The sequence below is a fragment of the Piliocolobus tephrosceles genome, chromosome 13 (genome assembly GCF_002776525.5).
Source record: "Piliocolobus tephrosceles isolate RC106 chromosome 13, ASM277652v3, whole genome shotgun sequence".
NCBI lineage: Eukaryota > Metazoa > Chordata > Mammalia > Primates > Cercopithecidae > Piliocolobus > Piliocolobus tephrosceles.
The window spans coordinates 49742456-49762638 of NC_045446.1; the positions used below are offsets into that span (position 1 = coordinate 49742456).

At 36.9% G+C, this 20183-nt stretch overlaps 1 protein-coding gene across 2 annotated transcripts in view; it reads right to left on the reverse strand.

Annotated features, from left to right (window-relative positions):
• Nucleotides 1-20183, reverse strand: part of PDE3B (phosphodiesterase 3B) — a 216714-nt gene that overhangs the window by 5117 nt on the left and 191414 nt on the right. For both annotated transcript variants that reach the window (XM_023230954.3, XM_023230953.3), the window contains 3 exons: nt 17794-17993; nt 8416-8619; nt 6294-6455 (listed from right to left, as the gene is read on the reverse strand). In XM_023230954.3, the coding sequence (XP_023086722.1) occupies nt 6294-6455; nt 8416-8619; nt 17794-17993 (566 nt within the window). The remainder of the gene's footprint in view (nt 1-6293; nt 6456-8415; nt 8620-17793; nt 17994-20183) is intronic.

Here is a 20183-nt window from a genome sequence, read left to right on the forward strand (position 1 = left end):
GTAAGAATTTAATACTGAGAAATCCTAAACAAAACTTTATTCTCAAATTCTGTCCACATCAACCAGTATGGCTGATACTCAGTTAATAAGAAACATACAGATCTTTTAAAATAAGTATCAGATATTTTACTAACAACCTGCAAAATTCCATAGTGTCAATTATGGATTCTCTTTATCTAGGGGCAAAAGCATAATAGAAACATTTTTGTTGTAGTTATATCTCAAATGTACAGAGCTGAATTTTGCAAGTGCTTTTCAATAACACTACCTCCACCCCCCTTTTTTTTAACAGCAGAACTCTCTAATGATTCAAAATCAGAAAACCTAATATGAAAAACAAATAAAGTAGAGCTACCATAATGGAGGTGAGGATCCTGGGGCTAGATCCCCAATGGCCTGCCTTCTGTTACCCTACCACTGTGGCTTCTAGGGCTTAATTTGAGATCAGACTACTACCTGTGTGGTGTTGAGCAAGCTCTAGGTACAAATGCACTGTGTGTAAAATCTGAATAATAAGGCCGGGCGCGGTGGCTCAAGCCTGTAATCCCAGCACTTTGGAAGGCCGAGACGGGCGGATCACGAGGTCAGGAGATGGAGACCATCCTGGCTAACCCGGTGAAACCCCGTCTCTACTAAAAAAATACAAAAAACTAGCCGGGCGAGGTGGCGAGTGCCTGTAGTCCCAGCTACTCGGGAGGCTGAGGCAGGAGAACGGCTTGAACCTGGGAGGCGGAGCTTGCAGTGAGCTGAGATGGCGCCACTGCACTCCAGCCTGGGTGACAGAGCGAGATTCCGTCTCAAAAAAAAAAAAAAAAAAAAAAAATCTGAATAATAATCTACCTTATAGGGATGCTATGATGAGGTTAAAAGGCAGTATTATATAAGGTGTTTAGCACAGTACTGAGCATTCTCCAAATGGTACTATTAACATTTTAGTCCTAGTGTCTGAACTGGTTTGGGATAAATTTCTCCCCACAGTGTACAAATTCTGCAGGTAAGCAGTGTCTGTTCTGTAATGAGCCAACATAACACTGAGGAAACAACCAGAAACTGTCCCCATGATTAACTGTCCCATGATTAGAAATCTTTTATGAGATTATCTTCTATGAGGAAGAAAACAATTGATGTTTTTCCAAAAACAGTTCAGTTTATCTATAGGACTCTGTAATTTCATAGATAAAACCCAGGAGTTTGGCTTTTCTAAGCCCATGGCAGTTAAATGGCTGTAGGCATATAAAGACAGTATAATTAGGATAATAGAAAAAAGTTGGGCGTGGTTAGAATTTTACATCAATATCTGAAGAAAGTTTAATAGCATAACCAGAATGAGAAAGAAGTTTAGTTGATGAGGGAGGATTAAAACTTTCATAAGTGGTAGGATATCAGATGACATTTTCCTCCTTTGATATTGAATAATGACACTTAGATTAAGTGAAACTGAGACAATATATTGTTTTTAGTGATATATATGAAATTATAATAGTTAACATTTATTGAGAACTTATGTGTCAGAAACTATTCTAAGAAGTCTACATATATTAGTTCATTTAATCCTCATAGAAACCTTATGACATAGGTACCATCACTATTCCCATTTTATCAGTGAGGAAACTGGCACAAAGAGGTTAAGTAACTTACCCAGCCAAGGTCATATTGCAGATAAGGAAGAGAAGCCAGGATTCAACCTCAGGCAGGGCTTCCAGGTTTGCTTAATAAGTATAATTCTATATGCTTTTAAAATAATATGCAGGGTCTAAATGAATATTTCTAATGTTATCTCACTGAACTAGTGAATTTTCTAAAATTGCCATACACCATTATTTTTTATTACCTATTTGTACATATAATATAAAGATAACATTTTCCTTAGCATAAAATTCCTCTTTTGTAAACATGAGATCCATGGGCGAGCTCTAAATAAAGCAAGTTTCAATTATCACTGAGAATGAAGATGAGAATATGCAAACTGCATATTATAATCTTACAAATTAGGTAAATACAGGCATTTACTACCCCAAATTAAATATAATTTAAACATATCAGAGAATAGTAAAATATTAATAATCTTTCCACGATTATACAATATGGCATTTTGTAACTTATAAACAGCAGAGTATACACTATTGTGTTGGGATGTTTAGCTGGTGGGTGTAAAACATTGCACATTTTCAATATAATGTGGAAGTAACAAAGTATACCAGGTGCATGGTTACATAGGCTCAATTACTCCCACTTTCCACTCATGTTAAGAAAGCCCTCAACTGGTAGATATCTTGACCTTTCCTGATAATTAGGGCCAACAAGGATTCCTACGGAATGTAATTCCAAAGTCAAAAAGGTGTATTTGCTATTTTGGAAATAACAAAATGTTAGGTATGTCAGGAAATCATGCACTCCTACATTATAGGAAGCCTCAAAAGTGGACCCCAAAAATGGCAGATTCAGCAAAGTGGAAAGATTATTTTAATGCCAAAAATTTTATAGTATTCTCTGATAGTAGTTTGTATTTCTGTGGAGTCAGTGGTGATATCACCTTTATCATTTTTTATTGCATCTATTTGATTCTTCTCTCTTTTCTTCTTTATTAGTCTAGCTAGTGGTCTATTTTGTTAATCTTTTCAAAAAATCACCTCCTGGATTCATTGATATTTTTGAAGGGTTTTCTGTGTCTCTATTTCCTTCGGTTCTGCTCTGATCTTAGTTATTTCTTGTCTTCTGCTAGCTTTTGAATTTGTTTGTTCTTGCTTCTCTAGTTCTTTTAATTGTGATGTTAGGGTGTCGATTTTAGATCTTTCCCGCTTTCTCCTGTGGGCATTTAGTGCTATAAATTTCCCTCTAAACACTGCTTTAGCTGTGTCCCACAGATTCTGGTACATTGTGTCTATTTATTTCTGCCTTAATTTTGTTATGTACCCAGTAGTCATTCAGGAGCAGGTTGTTCAATTTCCATGTAGTTGTGCAGTTTTGAGTGAGTTTCTTAATCCTGATTTCTAATTTGATTGCACAGTGGTCTGAGAGACTGTTTGTTACGATTTCTGTTCTTTTCCATTTGCTGAGGAGTGTTTTATTTCCAACTATGTGGTCAATTGTAGAACAAGTGCGATGTGGTGCTGAGAAGAATGTATATTCTGTTGATTTGGGGTGGAGAGTTCTGCAGATGTCTATTAGGTCCACTTGGTCCAGAGCTGAGTTCAAGTCCTGAATATCCTTGTTAATTTTCTGTCTTGTTCATCTGTCTAATGTTGACAGTGGGGTGTTAAAATCTCCCATTATTATTGTATGGGAGTCTAAGTCTCTTTGTAAGTCTCTAAGGACTTGCTTTATGAATCTGTATGCTCCTGTATTGGGTGCATACATATTTAGGATAGTTAGCTGTCCTTGATTAATTGATCCCTTTACCATTATGTAATGACCTTCTTTGTGTTTTTCAATCTTTGTTGGTTTAAAGTTTCATCAGAGACTAGGATTGCAAACCTTGCTTTTTTTCTGCTTTCCATTTGCTTGGTATATCTTTCTCCATCCCTTTATTTTGAGCCTATGTGTATCTTTGCACATGAGATGGGTCTCCTGAATAGAGCACACTGATGGGTCTTGACTCTTTATCTAATTTGCCAGTCTGTGCCTTTTAATTGGGGCATTTAGCCCATTTATATTTAAGGCTAATACTGTTATGTGTGAATTTGATCCTGTCATTATGATACTAGCAGGTTAATTTTGCCCATTAGTTGATGCAGTTTCTTCATAGTGTCGTTGGTCTTTACAATTTGGCATGTTTTTGCAGTAGCTGGTATCAGTTTTTCCTTTCCATATTTAGTGCTTCCTTCAGGAGTTCTTGTAAGGCAGGTCTGGAGGTGACAAAATCTCTCAGCATTTGCTTGTGTGTAAAGGATTTTATTTCTCCATCACTTAAGAAGCTTAGTTTGGCTGGATATGAAATTCTGGGTTGAAAATTCTTTTCTTAAAAAAAAAAAAAAAGAAAATTCTTTTCTTTAAGAATGTTGAATATTGGCCCCACTCTCTTCTGGTTTGTACGGTTTCTGCAGAGAGATCCACTGGTAGTCTGATGGGCTTCCCTTTGTGAGTAACCCAGCCTTTCTCTCTGCCCTTAACATTTTTTCCTTCATTCAACCTTGGTGAATCAAGACGATTATAAGTCTTGGGATATTTATGTGGCCAAGAAACATATGAGAAAAGATCATCATCACTAGTCATTAGACAAATGCAAATAAAAACCACAATGAGATAACCTCTTATGCCAGTTGGAATGGCGATCATTAAAGTCAGGAAACAATAGATGCTGGAAAGGATGTGGAGAAACAGGAACGCTTTTCAAAGACTTAGAACTAACCCAAATGCCCATCAATGATAGACTGGATAAAGAAAATGTGGCACATATATACCACGGAATACTATGCAATTATAAAAAAGGATGAGTTCACGTCCTTTGCAGGGACATAGATGTAGCTGGAAACCATCATTCTCAGCAAACACAGAAACAGAAAACCAAACACTGTGTGTTCTCACTCATAAGTGGGAGCTGAACAATGAGAACACATGGACACAAGGAGGGGAACATGACACATAGGGGCCTGTCACGGGGTGGGGCGGTAGGGGAGGGATAGCATTAGGAGAAATAACTAATGTAGATGACGGGTTGATGAGTGCAGCAAACCACCATGGCATGTGTATACCTATGTAACAAAACTGCATGTTCTGCACATGTACCCCAGAACTTAAATAATAATAATAAAAAAAAATTAAAGATTTAAGAAAAGCTGGGCATGGTAGCTCATGTCTGTAATCCCAACACTTTGGGAGGCTGAGGTGGGTGGATCACGAGGTTGGAAATTTGAGACCAGCCTGACCAACATAGTGAAACCCCATCTCTACTAAAAATACAAAAATTAGCCAGGCATGGTGGTGTGTGCCTGTTATCCCGGCTACTCAGAAGGCTGAGGCAGGAGAATCGCTTGAACCCAGGAAGCAGAGGTTGCAGTGAGCCGAGATTGTGCCACTGCACAGCCTGGGCGACAGAGCAAGCTTCTGTCTCAAAAAAAAGATTTAAGAACAAAAGAGCATGCTTATATCTTTGAATCCTTGAAAACCACTAAGTGTCTATTCTCTCCATTTGTAGCCCTCTGTCCAGATTTCTTCCCAGTTGATGTTCCTATGGCAGGGAGTTAGTCTTTTTATAGCAGAGTTGAAAATGGATTGACATTCTTTAAATATATTCTGAGCATACCCTGAATAATTTAAAAACCACTTCATCTGGAAATAAATTATTCTAGGTTACAGAATCTCAGGGCTGAAAGAGGCCTTGGAATCATAATGTCATCTAGCCTTGTTATAGAAAGTAGTCAGAAAGACATGGGCAGAGCAGGAGAGGGCCCGCCCCCAACCCCATCAGAAATGTCAGGTGACCATCAGGTGATAGGTTAAGCTGTCTCTCTAAAATAATAATTGGTCACAGCTGGCACCAGGGTAAGGCAGTCACCCAATAGATAGAAAAACCTGAAACTGGTCATCAGCAGCACCCAGATAAGATCTCAGGAGCTGGGTGAGTGGGCTCAAGCATGTACACTAAGAGGCAAAATGGTGAAGTTTAATTGGTATATGGCCTTCCTCCATGAACAATGGACAGGTAAGGGAAAAATGCCTCAAGTGAGCATGAATACAACTTCAGTAAACACACTGTGTATGTGGCCCCTCCCAAGTGCTGGCAGGCCACTTCACATCTGACAGCCACCTCAAGGGATGAATTGGGAGAAGTAACACAACCCTGGAAGCATGCCAGTGCATAAGACTCTAAGTCAAAGATCAAACCATGCACTTGATCTCTCAGGTTGCCCTCCTGGTCTTCTTCCAAGTGTACTTTACTTCCTTTCATTCTTGCTCTAAAGCTTTTAAATAAACTTTCCCTTCTCCTCTAAAACTTGCCTCAATTGCTCCCTCTGCCTTATGCCCCTCAGTTGAATTCTTTCTTCTGAGGGGGCAAGAATTGAGGTTGCTGCAGACTTGTACGGATGTGCCGCTGCTAACAGCCCTACCTATAGACTCACGAGTATATTCAGCTCACTCAAGATAGGGAATAGGTTATTTTTTAAAATTTTAACAGCAATGGCAAACAGAACATAGAAAACACTAAGAACCAAAGCAAATGCAACAATTTTTAACCTTTCCCAGTCAAAGCAACTCAGAATTCAAACACTTAATAAAGCTATCCAAAAACCCAAAGAGTACTGTCTTCTCATGACAGCTCTTAATAATCCCACCAAGCTCATGTTTCAACTTACCTGCTCATAAAATTCATTGACAATGCCTTCTGTCCATTTCAAATGCAAGTCTCGAACTTTTGCTGGGCCATTTATATCTGCCAGTTTGATGCACACCTGGCATACCAAGAGGCGATCATTTTCATTACTCCATTCTATGCCATTACTATTTACATCATTTGCCTATTTTGGAAAAACAAACTCATTTTAGGTTCTGAAGGCATTTAAAAAAATTGTTGTTTTGCTTGCTTTTACCAAATTACTTAAAACTGTTTCTTGTCTAAATGACAGAAAGTTCAGCAAATAGTTCTTTTTAAAATCAGTTTATTCCATAATATGGACTTCTATTGGTTAAATTTCCTTTCTAAAAATGCTTTCTAGAAAAACATATAACCATGGGTTTCAATATTTGTGATTACCACAAAGAATCATGAATTATGTGTGTGTGTGTGTATATATATACACGTATATATTAAGTATAGTAGATACACAATATCAAAAAAATCATATAAGAATTTATATATGAATTCTATTCATATATAATATTTCTACCTCAAAAAAGAACACTTAAGAAGCTAGAGAAGTTTGCTCTTGCTGTGAAAGGCAATGATATAGTGAACTGAACACAAGTCTGAGAAGCTGGCCCTATAGTTTTAAATCCTGACTCAGAATGTCATGAATCAGCAAGCTGTATTCTGAATCAAAAATTCTGTGTGTAACAGTAAAAAAACTGCTTAATCTATTCGAATCTAACTTTCTTCATCTATGAAGTAGGAAAAGTAATACCAATCTAGCCATGCTGCTATGAGGATTAATAAATGAAAAAAATGCCTTGCTCACGGTAAGTGTTAAATATTGTTATTTAAATAAATGATAATTGTCATTATTAGCTGAAAAAAAAAGCCTTTCAAGAACTAAAATTTCATTTTGTAAAAAATGAAAAGAATGAGCCATGTCATAGCTTTTGAACTTCAGTGTTATGGTTGCTTTTTGGCACCAAACTCTTTCAGAAAAAAAAAAAAAAAATTATGTAGAACACCATCATAGAAAACACTTGAGAGAAGAGCTCTTTTGACTGCAACTTAATAGGAGGTCTAGAGCCTCATTCATATGGCAGTTTTTTGAGAGACTTCAAAATAGAAGTCTTTAAGGAATACACAAAGTATTGTGTTAGATAATCTTTTACCTGTAAAAGGTGACTTAAGCACTTAAATGAATTTTATTTAAAAATTAAAGTGAATAAAACTATACAACTATGAAATAATTTTAAAGGTACCCTGATTTCTCACTGATTTTTATAAGCATTTCATTAATGTCATGACAGCAACATATATAAGGGTCTCCTTCCAGCGGGTTTAATCTAGTACTCCTCTGTTACCAGTTTCTCTACCCTGCAGGTACAGCTTCTTTTAGGTCACAAAAGTCATCAAGAAAATAGCAGCTTCCTGCAAGCCAGGGCGGGAATCTAAAGCAGTGGTCCTCAACTTTTTTCACCTCAAATGTCTGAGGGATAAAGCATAGTCCCATGAGTACCACTGTCATACTGGGGCAGTGATTCTTGATCCCCTGGTGAATATGAGTTCTTTGGCCTAGTACAATGTCTGCACATATTGGGCAATCCCAATAAATACTTGTTGAATGAATGAATTATTCTCAAGTAGAAGAAGGTGCTTCCTTTTCCTTACACTAGCCAGCTAAAGAATCACTAAGATAAAGAAGGTGTAACAGGTGCAGTGAGGTAGGCATAATTAACTGGATTCTTAGAATTAACTGGATTCTTAGGAAACACAATTAATTTTATATAATGCCTTACTTGACACTAAGCATGGCTTTGTCAAATCTCTCTTTAAACTCATTTGAAATAACTGGTTTATTTCTATGTGAAAGTATGTGAAATAAAGTCACAATAGTATAAGTTTATGTGTTGAAAGAAAATATAGCAAGCAATAATATTTTAGGAAATGTTACCATAACAATAAAAATGTTTATTTTTTAAAATATAGGCATATATATTATTTTATATCAACTATTTATTGTTACTTTCTAAGCAGTAATAATTCTAACTTAACATTAAAAAACATATTTTATCAGTAACACTGACAATAAAGATTTTTTAAATCAGGCACTAATTTTCATAACAAACCTTGGCATTGAATTCTGCAAGAAAATCAAAATGCTTTTTAAGATCTGTGGCAAGGATTGCTTCGATGACTAAAAAACGAAAACGCTTGAATTCCACATGATCAAGATGAAGAAGGAAGTTGTATTCTGGGCGAGAAAGATATAGATTCCAAGCTGACGCAGCATGATGATTTTCCAGAACAGATCTGTCATTGTATAAAACTGCCTAAAAAGAAATATAGAAAAATGAGGCAGACACCTCAAAGATATTAAACTTTAATATCATTAATATCAGGTTGGAAGTATACAAACAATGAACACCTACTATATACTAGGCATTTTACCAAGTATTTTAGTACCTGTGAAAATAGGTTGTGATAATTTTATAAATGAGTAAACTGAAGTGCAAAGAGGTTAGGATACACCTTTCCTTCCAACATATATGGCTAGTAAGTGAAAGGGTTATCTATCTTTAAAGTTTATCTTTGCAGACACTGTGCTGCCTCCCAAGAGATGTGAAGTTGGTATTTTGAGGTCTATTTCATTTAATCAGAAAACCTTCTCAGATAAACTGTGAATAAAGTCATTAGGGATCTAGAGCAGGTTTCAGAATACATTTCTATTGTTTAGTCATTCTGGAGTCAATGGTGATGGTGACTAAAGAAGAGAAAGCAGGAGTACTGTCCAGGGTAAGAGGCCTGCCTGTCTGAGACAGACATATCCTGGATTCCCATCCTCACACAGTGCCTGGGAGTAAAACAGAACTATGTAACAGATAAAAACACAAATCCTCTGGTTCAAATGATGTGGAATTACTCACTTTTCCTACACTTCACTCCAGTGGAAGACCCTGAGGTACCTCCTCAGTACTCTAGGACTTTGGAATACAGACTTAAAATCAGTGGAGTATAGAATTTCTAAAGCCTCTTCCACCTCTAAAAATAAAGCAATTCTTTAAATTATTAAATAAGCATATAATTATTTTTAAAAGCTTCTACAGCCAAGTTGTGTTAAAGGCCAAGGATAAAAATTAAAACCCTATCCCTGTTTTCATGGAGCCTACTGTGTAATGAGAAAGAAGGACAGATAGAATGAGATCTCAGGTAGGATACATATTCTGAGAGCTTAATTGAATAGCTCTACTTATTTGTGAAAATTAGCTATAGCCTAGATTTAAGCACAGATGCATAACACTGATTATTTTTTACACTATTTGATTTTATAAAAGCAATGGTATGATTTAAACTTTGCAATGAGCCATATAAAGGCATTTCATACCACTTGTAATACAACTTCTAAACATTATAAATACCAAACAGAAACAGTAAGCTTCAAAAACTCCCTAAGGGATCATTTACATTTAATAATGATTTGACTAATTCATGCTCAAATGTTACGAAGACTTAACTATGAGAACAGCTCTGTCTGTTCAGGAGGAAGTAATCCGATTCTGGGCTCAATAAAACACAATGTACAATGAGTGTCCTGTGAAGCTAGCTGACTTAATAAACTCACAGCTAGCAAGATCAGTTTTTAAAAAAATAAGCAAGTTCAGAATTCTTTCACCATTCAAACTGCCATTTGAAAATGCCAAAGAAATATAAAATGGGGGGGGAAAGTCTGAATCAGTATTAGAATCTAGATATAATCACCATACTGGAAACTTCAAAGACATAGTGAAAATGAGAATGGGTACAGAAAAGCTAACCAAGTCACTGCATAAGAAGGAAAAAACCTATCTGAAGAGTAGGTGGAAGGGGTTCCCTGCTGGACCCCAGTAGATTCACAAGCTCAAAGGTGAGTGGGAGGCAAGAAAGAATCATGAAGCAGTAAGTAGGAAGCAAATGTCAACTCTGCTTTAGAAGAATACTTGAAGGCAGCACAGAGAGCAGCAGACCAAGCTTAAACTGAGTAAGAAAAACCAATCAAGCAAACAGATAAAGAAGTCTCAGCTCTTACTGTGAGCTCTTAGAAGTAGAGAAAAAGACAGGGCCTCAGCTCATTTGGAGCTGCAATAAACTAACATCCTTTGACTTTGTGCTAAAGTATCTTGTTACCTGCTTTTTCTGGCTATAGATCCTTCTCTCTACAGTAAATACATCAGTACTTTGGCAAAACAAATTAATTGGTCATAAATCTTACTTTTCAACCTCTGAGTTGGAAAGATCTGAGAAGGGGTTTAATATAAACTGACAGAATCTTAGCAAATAGTAACACTTAAATAAGAGCAAAAAGAGAAAACGCTTCAGACATAAGAAGGACTTAGATCATACAAAGGATGAGTCTGACTAATCTGAACAAATGTCCCCTTTTAAAACATAAGAAACAGGAGGAAACATTAACAAAAAATCTAGGTCATAGCCATTATCTCATGACTAAGAAGGCACTTCTTCTTTTTTTTTTTTTTTGAGACATACTCTTGTTCTGTCGCCCAAGCTGGAGTGCAGTGGCATGATCTCAGCTCACTGCAAGCTCCGCCTTCCGGGTTCAAGCCATTCTCCTGCCTCAGTCTCCTGAGTAGCTGGGACTACAGGCGCCCACCACCACACCCAGCTAATTTTTTATGTTTTTTACTTGAGTCAGGGTTTCACTGTGTTAGCCAGGATGGTCTCGATCTCTTGACCTTGTGATCTGCCCGCCTCGGACTCCCAAAGTGCTGGGATTACAGGCATGAACCACCACACCCGGCCAACTAAGAAGGCACTTCAAGTGGAAAAGATTAGGAAAGATTGTTCTTTTAAAAAATAACACTCCCAACTCAAAAAAATTTAGTAGAGAGATAGCAGACAAATAAGGTGCTACAGAACACAAAGCAGCTAGTTTTGTTGTTTTTTTATAGGGTAAAGAAATAGTCTTGATGAACAGCTGTTATCTCAGGATTCTTTTACACTGTTCTCGGTTTGTTCTTTTCTGTGTTTACACTGCTATAGAGATACTACCTGAGACTAGGTAACTTATAAACAGAAGAGGTTTAATTGACTCACAGTTCCACATGGCTGGGGAAGCCTTAGGAAACTTATAGTCACGGTGGAAGGCAAAGGAGAGGCAGGCACCTTCTTCACAAGATAGCAGGAGAGAGAAAGAGGGAGAGCACACACAGGGAAGACTACCACTTTTAAACCATCAGATCTCGTGACAACTCCCTCATTATCATGAGAACAGCATGGGAGAACCCACCCCCATGATCTAATCATAATCACCTCACACCAGGGCCCTGCCCCTTCACATATGAGGGCTACAATTTGAGGTGAGATTTGGGTGGGGACACAGAGACAAACCATCAGTTCTAAAATTTCTATTAATCCCTTATCTTCCTTTACCTTAGTTACCACCCTTGTTTTGCTGAAATACATTTTAAAATAACTTTCTCAGGATGGTCAAGATGTGATTGTTTAAAATCACTGCATATCTGAGAATCTTGTCATTTTGCTCTTATGTAAAATGGTAGCTTAGCTGAATATAGAACTCTAACTTGAAAAGAATACTCTTAGCCAGCACTTCCTATCTCCTCTCATTTTACTTCTATCCTAGCTCTTAAGTCATAATCTTCTTTCTCTCTCTCTCAGTCTCTCTTTCTCCTGCTCTGTCTCTCTCTCTTGCTCACACACACTTGATTTATTTATTTATTTATTTATTTATTTATTTATTTATTTATTTATTTATTTTCTTGCCATACTAGAATGTAAGTTCGATGAGAGGCAAGATTTTTCCCATGTTTTATTCAACATAACAATGCCTAAATAGTGCCTATCCCACAATATGCACCCAATAAATACTTGAACAAATAAATGAATGAATGAATTCCCCTAGAATTTTAGAGACTTAATTCCAGTATTGTCTAGCATCTATTGTTGCTAAAAATATAATGACAGTTGAATTTTTGTTCTTTTATAGAGGTATTGTTTTCATCTTCTCAGGAATTCTTTTTTTTTTTTTTTTTAAATAAAATCTCTGGTGTTCTGAAATTTTTCCATGATGTGCTACATGTGAGGTTTCAGTATTTTTTCTCTATTCAACTTTCCTGGCACTTAGTGAGCCCCTTCAATCCAAAGACTCCCCTCTTTTTAGAACTTCCACTAGTCACATCTTGACCTAGTCCCCCATGTCTTATCTTCTCCTTCCCTGTATTTTCTTTTTATCTTCCTGGTCTATGTTCTGGGAGAGACTACCTGGACTTTTACTTCCCAAGCTTATATTGAATTTTTAAAATTTCCTGCAGCAATATTTTTAGTTTCTAAGAGCCTAACTTGTTCTCTGATGTTCCTTTATTATAGTTTCCTGTTCTCACTTTATGGATGCAGTATTTTTCAAATTCTCTGAGAATACTTTTTAAAAAAATAATTAGATGCTTCTCTATTCCCTAGATTCTCCCTGTGGTCAGTTATTCTTTCCATCTTAGCCTTTTCTTTCCAAGCTTCTGATTAATGCCATGTCTGATGATCCTTGGTTATCTGTGTATATAGAAAAATGAATTCTAAATCAGGTGCAGTGGCTCACACCTGTAATCCCAGCACTTTGGGAGGCCAAGGTGGGTGGATCACGAGGTCAAGAGATCTAGACAATTCTGGCCAACATGGTGAAACCCCATCTCTACTAAAAATACAAAAATTAGCTGGGCATGGTGGCATGCGCCTGTAGTTCCAGCTACTCGGGAGGCTGAGGCAGGAGAATCGCTTGAACCCTGGAGGCAGAGGTTGTAGTGAGCCAAGATCGCGCCACTGCACTCCAGCCTGGCAATAGAATGAGACCCTGTCTTACACACACACACACACACACAATTAATTCTAGATTTCAGTTGTAATTTCTCTCTGCTGTTATGTATGTTTTATTGTGGAGTCTCTCCCCTTGGGATGAATGAGTGGAAACTATGTAAATGTGGATAGGGTTTGTTACTTAGCAAGTTTTGCTTTAGAATAACGGGTGCCAGCTATTAGATGTCTAGAATGAGAGAAATTTACTTTGGACTACTAATACCCACTCTAGGAATTGTTTCTCTCCAGGCAGTTTCCTTCAATATCTAAGAGACAAGTTTTCTGCCTGGAGGTAAACATAGGGTTGTAGTCACTCTGATTAAAGGTGTGTGTGTGCACAGAGAGAGCAAGCAGGAGCAAATGGTAACAGGAGTCTCTCTGGGGTTCCAGCTATGCTGGGTACTTTTGTTTTATCTGTCAATATTCATCCATTTTTCATTTTCCAGAAATGTTATAAAAATTTTTTTATCTGCTGGTGATAATACCTATCATCCTCTTATTGCTCTCTGTTGTAATGAACTTCATATCTTACTATCATTTTAATGCATTCTCAGGAAGAAGGAGAAACAGATTCATATGTTTAGTCATCTTAATCCATATTTTGGGAGAGAAAACATTTACAAATCTCAACTTAAAATTGTGTTTCCTTTTACCCAGTCTCATAAAAATATTCCAGAAATTTTACTATCTTCAGCACTAACCTCCATCTTTCAGCCAACTTTTCATTTGGAAACAGCTCAGAAATCTCTTAGAATCTTATTAATACTGACATTCCTCTGGGATATACCTGGCTATATGTATCACCTTCTTTCATGGTAAGAATCCTCGTGTATCTTTCTAGCACACATTCCTTGCCATGAGAATGAAAAAGAATGCTTGACCCAGCTGGTGGTATTATATGCTACTGTCTATAATACACCGGAACTATAATATCTTCATTAATTATGGCCTGACTAGACCCACTGAGTTTCCAAAGATGAAAGAACCTACTCTGCTACTTAACCACATTAAGCCCTAGACTTTTACAAGGGTCCTTATCTCACAGGTGCTAGTTGAAGAAGGCCTCATAAACTTCGTTACTTTGGGAAGCACAGAACATATTTCAGAAAACCTAGGAGTACTACAGAGCAAATAATTCAGACATCCTTCAACATTCAACAAATATTTACTAAATGCTTTCTGTATGTTAAGCACTACTCTCGGTATTATGGAATAAAAGACAAAAATCCCTGCCCTTGTGGAACTTTATATTCCATTGAGGAGATACATATAAAAAACAAAGTACATAAACAAAATATATAGTATCCTAAATGATCACTGCTATGGAAAAAAAGCAGAGAAGGAACATAGTGGTATAAGGAAGAAATTTTAGATGGAAGGAGGTGACAAAATGAATATACAGATATCTAAAGGAAAAGCCCTCTGGGCAGGGAGAACAGAAAGTGCAAACACTCTCAGAAAGGGACAGAGATAGTATTAGCAAGGAAGCCAGTGAGACTAGACTTTAGTCAGTAAAAAAATAAATAAATAAAAATAAAAATAAAAAGACTTAATGGGGCCAATAATGCAGGGACTTGCAGAACATTTTATGATTGTCATTTACTAGGGGTAAGGTGAATGCCATTGGAGAGTTTACTTTTTTGTTTTTTTATTTGTTTTGAAACAGGGTCTCAAATGTTGCCCAGATTAGTCTCAAACTCCTAGGCTCAGGCAATCCTAATGTGTCAGCCACCCAAAGCATTGAGATTACAGGTGTAAGCCACAGCACCTGGCAAGAGAGTCTGGAACAGAGTGATGCAACACACTTAAACAGGGTCACATTCTAGCTGACATGTGTTGAGAACAGACTGAAGGAGAGCAGGGAACAAGCAAGGAGACTAGGTAAGAGGCTATACATTTTCACAGCTGAATCTCTAATCCATCTCCTTTCCATTCTAGCACTTCCTATGGCTTCATCTAATGGCAATTCTTAACAATGAGAAGTTAGAAATAACATGATGATTGATATCATGTTCAGACTTCATGACTGTATTTTGATGAGGATAACAGTTGAGTACGCAACTTGTATAATTTGCATTCATATAACACTGTTTTAAATTATCTTCATGTGAGAGTTAACATTGGAATTCACTCATTTGTAACATCCTTGAGGGAGGATATACTTTACAAAAATGAAAGCAGTAATAAAAACAGAGAGTAGGCCAGCATGGTAGCTCATGCCTGTAGTCCCAGCACTTTGGGAGGCCGAGGCGGGCAGATCACCTGAGGTCAGGAGTTTGAGACCTGCCTGGTTAACATGGTGAAACCCCGTCTCTACTACAAATACAAAAATTAGCCGGGCATGGTGGCAGGCGCCTGTAATCCCACCTACTTGGGAGGCTGAGGCAGGAGAATCACTTGAATCCAGGAGGTAGAAGTTGCAGTAGGCCAAGATCATGTCATTGCACTCCAGCCTGGGTGACAGAGCAAGACTCCATCACCATCTCAAAACAAAACAAAACAACAGAGTGGACTAGAACAGTAAGTAATTTCTACCTATATGATTTCTGATTCAGGAGCTTCTCATGCCATTGGAAACAGTATAAAACCTTCCATATGTTATCTTCTTAATCATATCAGATAACTATTTTTAGGTTCGGAGGAATAAACCTTTATTTGAGGTCATACAGCTAATAAGTGGGCAATCAGAAATCTAAGACAGGACTTTTAATCTCAAGTCCAGTGCTTTTTCCACTATGCCACTACTCCTCAGGTCTATGATTCACCAAAGGACTAGGATTTTCAAAGATTATGATGTGCTAGGTTTGAGAGAATGGGCATCTGATTCTTACAGAATGGTATTGCAAATAAGAAAATATGCACCACTTAGAAGGTACTTTTCTTTTTTTTTTTTTTTTTGAGACGGAGTCTCGCTGTGTGGCCCGGGCTGGAGTGCAGTGGCCGGATCTCAGCTCACTGCAAGCTCCACCTCCCGGGTTCACACCATTCTCCTGCCTCAGCCTCCTGAGTAGCTGGGACTACAGATGCCCGCCACCTCGCCCGGCTAGTTTTTTGTATTTTTTAGTAGAGACGGGGTTTCACCATGTTAGCCAGGATAGTCTCGATCTCCTGACCTTGTGATCCGCCCGCCTCAGCCTCCCAAAGTGCTGGGATTACAGGCTTGAGCCACCGCGCCTGGCCGAAGGTACTTTTTTTAAAAATAATACTTAGAAAGTGGGCAACTACTAGTACCTAGATTTAAATTCATCAGAAAGTTACCTGTGGAAATCATGAGCTATTAATAAAGTCTCACTGGAAAAATGAATCATATGGCCCTTTTAACCCATACACACACACACACACCATTATACCCATTTACACATATACATTTTCATAGTTCCCTACATTCCTTCCCCCCACCCTGACACACATGCTCACAATTCAAGAGACTATATCTCCTATAGTTTAAAAAGTTGGAGTATATGAAAGAGATTGAAGTAAAAAAAGAAAAACAGAAAACGGCTACAGAAAATGAAAGGATCAGAGCCAAGGTTTAAACATAGAATAAAGAAGTGGGAAGTGAGATGAATTCAGCAACAGTCAGTGAGTACCTACTCTTCACAAAGCATCCAATTAGAAACACACAGATGACATTTCAGGAATCCCCAGCATAAACAAACCCAGCTACCACACAAAAATCTGCTTAAACCACAACCACACGAAATTCTACTTAAAATCATGTATTTAGGGCCAGGTGTGATGGCTCACGCCTGTAATCCCAGCACTTTGAGAGGCCAAGGCAGACGGATCACGAGGTCAGGAGATCCACACCATCCTGGCTAACACAACAAAACCTCGCGTCTACTAAAAACAAAACAAAACAAAAAAAATTAGCCAAGCATGGTGGCGGGTGCCTGTAGTCCCAGCTACTTGGGAGGCTGAGGCAGGAGAATGGCAAGAAGCCAGGGGGCCGAGCTTGCAGTGAACCGAGCCACTGCACTCCAGCCTGGGTGACAGAGCAAGACTCCGTCTCAAAAAACAAAAACAAAACACATATTTAGTTCCAAGTCCTAATGTTTAAAGCTACTGCAATTACAGTATCTATTTGTTGGGAACTCTTGCCTCCTCATGCAAATTGTGACCTTAAAGGAATTTTATATCTTATCAGCTATACTAGGTACAAAAATAATATACCAGAAGAATTTTTACATACATGAATGTATTCAGAGATAAGAGATTTAAGGTCTGGTATTAAGGCAAATCTTTAGGGAAACAAGAGAACAACAAAAAAGATTAATAGTTCTCAACCACTATAGCTTTCTAGCCATACCATGGGCCTAACCAGGAACAGAAATCTTAAATATAGTCAGACTTTTGTTGGTTTGATAAAAGACAAAAATACTGACAATAAAGGACTCTAGAATTTCACAAAACAATGAGTTATTTCAAAAACTGTTTATTATTTTCTAGTTGAAGAAGTTGATTTTTCCCCTAATTTCCTAGCACACATCACATTAATGCCATGTGTTATCCAATTAATTAAAATGTAGGGTCTTAAAGTCAGATGGAATGGCTATATGATTCAATTGAATAATGATTTACAAAGGGATACACAGCATGATTGAAAATTTCAGAATTATTCTTTAAAGGTTCTGAAAAATATTTCCTACCTGAGGGGCATTTGTAGCCACTAGAAATGCATTTGTCCTCCCTGGGTGATCATAATCATGCATGGCAGCTGCCACGTATAGAGCCATCAATTCTAATGCAGGGATGTTTGAAGACAGGCAGCCATAACTCTCATCTGGAATAGAGCAGCTCTTCGAAGAAATATAAGCAATTTGCCCATGGTTAATTCTACCATCAGAATCTGAGAAACAATAAATTGCAAAATAAACCAGCATTAGCACATAAATTCCTCACAATTTTGCTACAGAGGGGATTCTCATGGGTAATATGATTACTTATTTTATTTGCTGATTTAAGTAAGAACTAAAATCTATGAACTTAAAAGAGTATATTATTCCCAACTTAAAATGTTAGTAGAGAGAAACAGTGTTAAATCTGACCCTGAAGTTGCTTACTTTACAAGACATGATAGGATTCTCACACCAGTTTGATGCAGTCTTACTCAGGCAAATAATAATTTTAAAAACCTCTGATTTTCTAAATATTTGCTATTTAATGACTAGATAGATATAATGGCTAGGGTATATAACAGAAAAGGGCAATACTAGAGAATAAAATTTGATGAAAACATTACAAAAATTTAGGAATTTAATATCTTACCAAACTAAGCTTCTCTACATAGATGCTTTTCAAATCTCATCCAGGAAAATTACATTTCATTTGTAGCCCTAACCACAACTCCTTATCTCCCTTTTGTTTTCTTTCATGAAGCTCCATATAATATAATGGAATAAAAAATGATGGAAAATGAAAAGGCATGGAAAACTGGGGAACATCTCAGTCAACATAACTCTATTTTTATCCTCTTCTTAGAAACAACACGTTCACTATCCATACTGTGCTTTTGGTGTCTTAATATCTTGCCATTGATTTCTTCTTTTTTCTATTTTAGTGGCTTTATGTATCTAGATGATCATTCTATTATTTTTGCGAAAGAAATCTGTAAAAGGAATAATCTGTAAAAGGAAATCTGTAAAAGGAATAATCTGTATAAGGAAAAAGAAACCATATTTAAAGTAGACACATAAAACCACAGATACTAGGTACAAAGTTTCCTTGGTTGTATTCTTTGGGGGAACCTAGAAATAATGCTCTGGCTTGTTAAAGTCCAAAAGAATTATTTAATCTTATTTTAGTTGACTCAATATAACCATCACAAGAATTTCTTAACATGACTTTAATACACTAGTGACAACTGTAAATATACCTCATTATTTTCATGCTACTTATAATTTGTACCAAAATTACGTTTTGGAATAGCCCACACTAGAGCATTTTTTTTTTTAATTTATGTTTTTAGAGATGGTGTCTTGCTATGATGCCCAGGTTGGAGTGCAGCAGCTAGCTATTCATAGGTCCAATCGTGATAGTACACTATACCCTCAAATTCTTCACCTCAATTGACCTGCCCTCAGCCACCTGAGTAGCTTAGACTGGAGTTACGTACTATCACATCGGCTTAGAGGTATTTTTTAAATAATTATAAAAAGTAAACATGAGGCAGTTAAATCTATGCATAATGATATATGTAAGTAATCAAATTTCTAGTAAGACTTTAAATATCAATACAGAGTCAATAATTTGAATTTTCCTATGTGATACACATTCTGGATTTTCCCTACAATTTTAAAATATATTTTAAAACTCAAAAATGGCAAAAGACTTCCTTTTAAATTCAGTAATTACTTGGAATTTATATATTAGGATCTTAACACATTAGCTTATATATGTTTCGAAAAAAAAGGTATGAAAAAGAACACAGTTGGCAAGGGCAATGAAACATAACTATTTTGAATCCCATTTATTCACTTCATTTCAGAAAATTGTGATTTTTAAAATTTGCTGACACATTTAAAAGGAGGCCTCAGTAAAAGACATCCAGATTAGAAATGAAGATGCAAAACTATCTTTATTCACAGATGGCCTAATCTCATATATGTAGGAAATCCCAAGAAATCTACTGAAAAACTATTAGAACTAATAAATTAGTTCATCAAGTTAGCAGGGAACAACATAAACATGTAAAGACCAATTGCATTTCTACATACTTAGCAACAAACAAAAAAATGACATTTTTCAGAGAAATAGAAAAAACAATCCTAAAATTCATATGGCACTACAAAAAGATTCCAAGTAGCCAAAGCAATCTTGAGCAAAAAGAACAAAGCTGGAGGCATCAGACTACCTGATTTCAAAATCTATTACAAAGCGATAGTAATCAAAACAGCATGGGCCAGGCATGGTGGCTCATGCCTATAATCCCACCACTTTGGGAGGTCAAAGCAGGTGGATCACTTGAGCTCAGGAGTTCGAGACCAGCCTGAGAAACATGGTGAAACCCCATCTCTATAAAAAAAAAACCAAAAAAAAA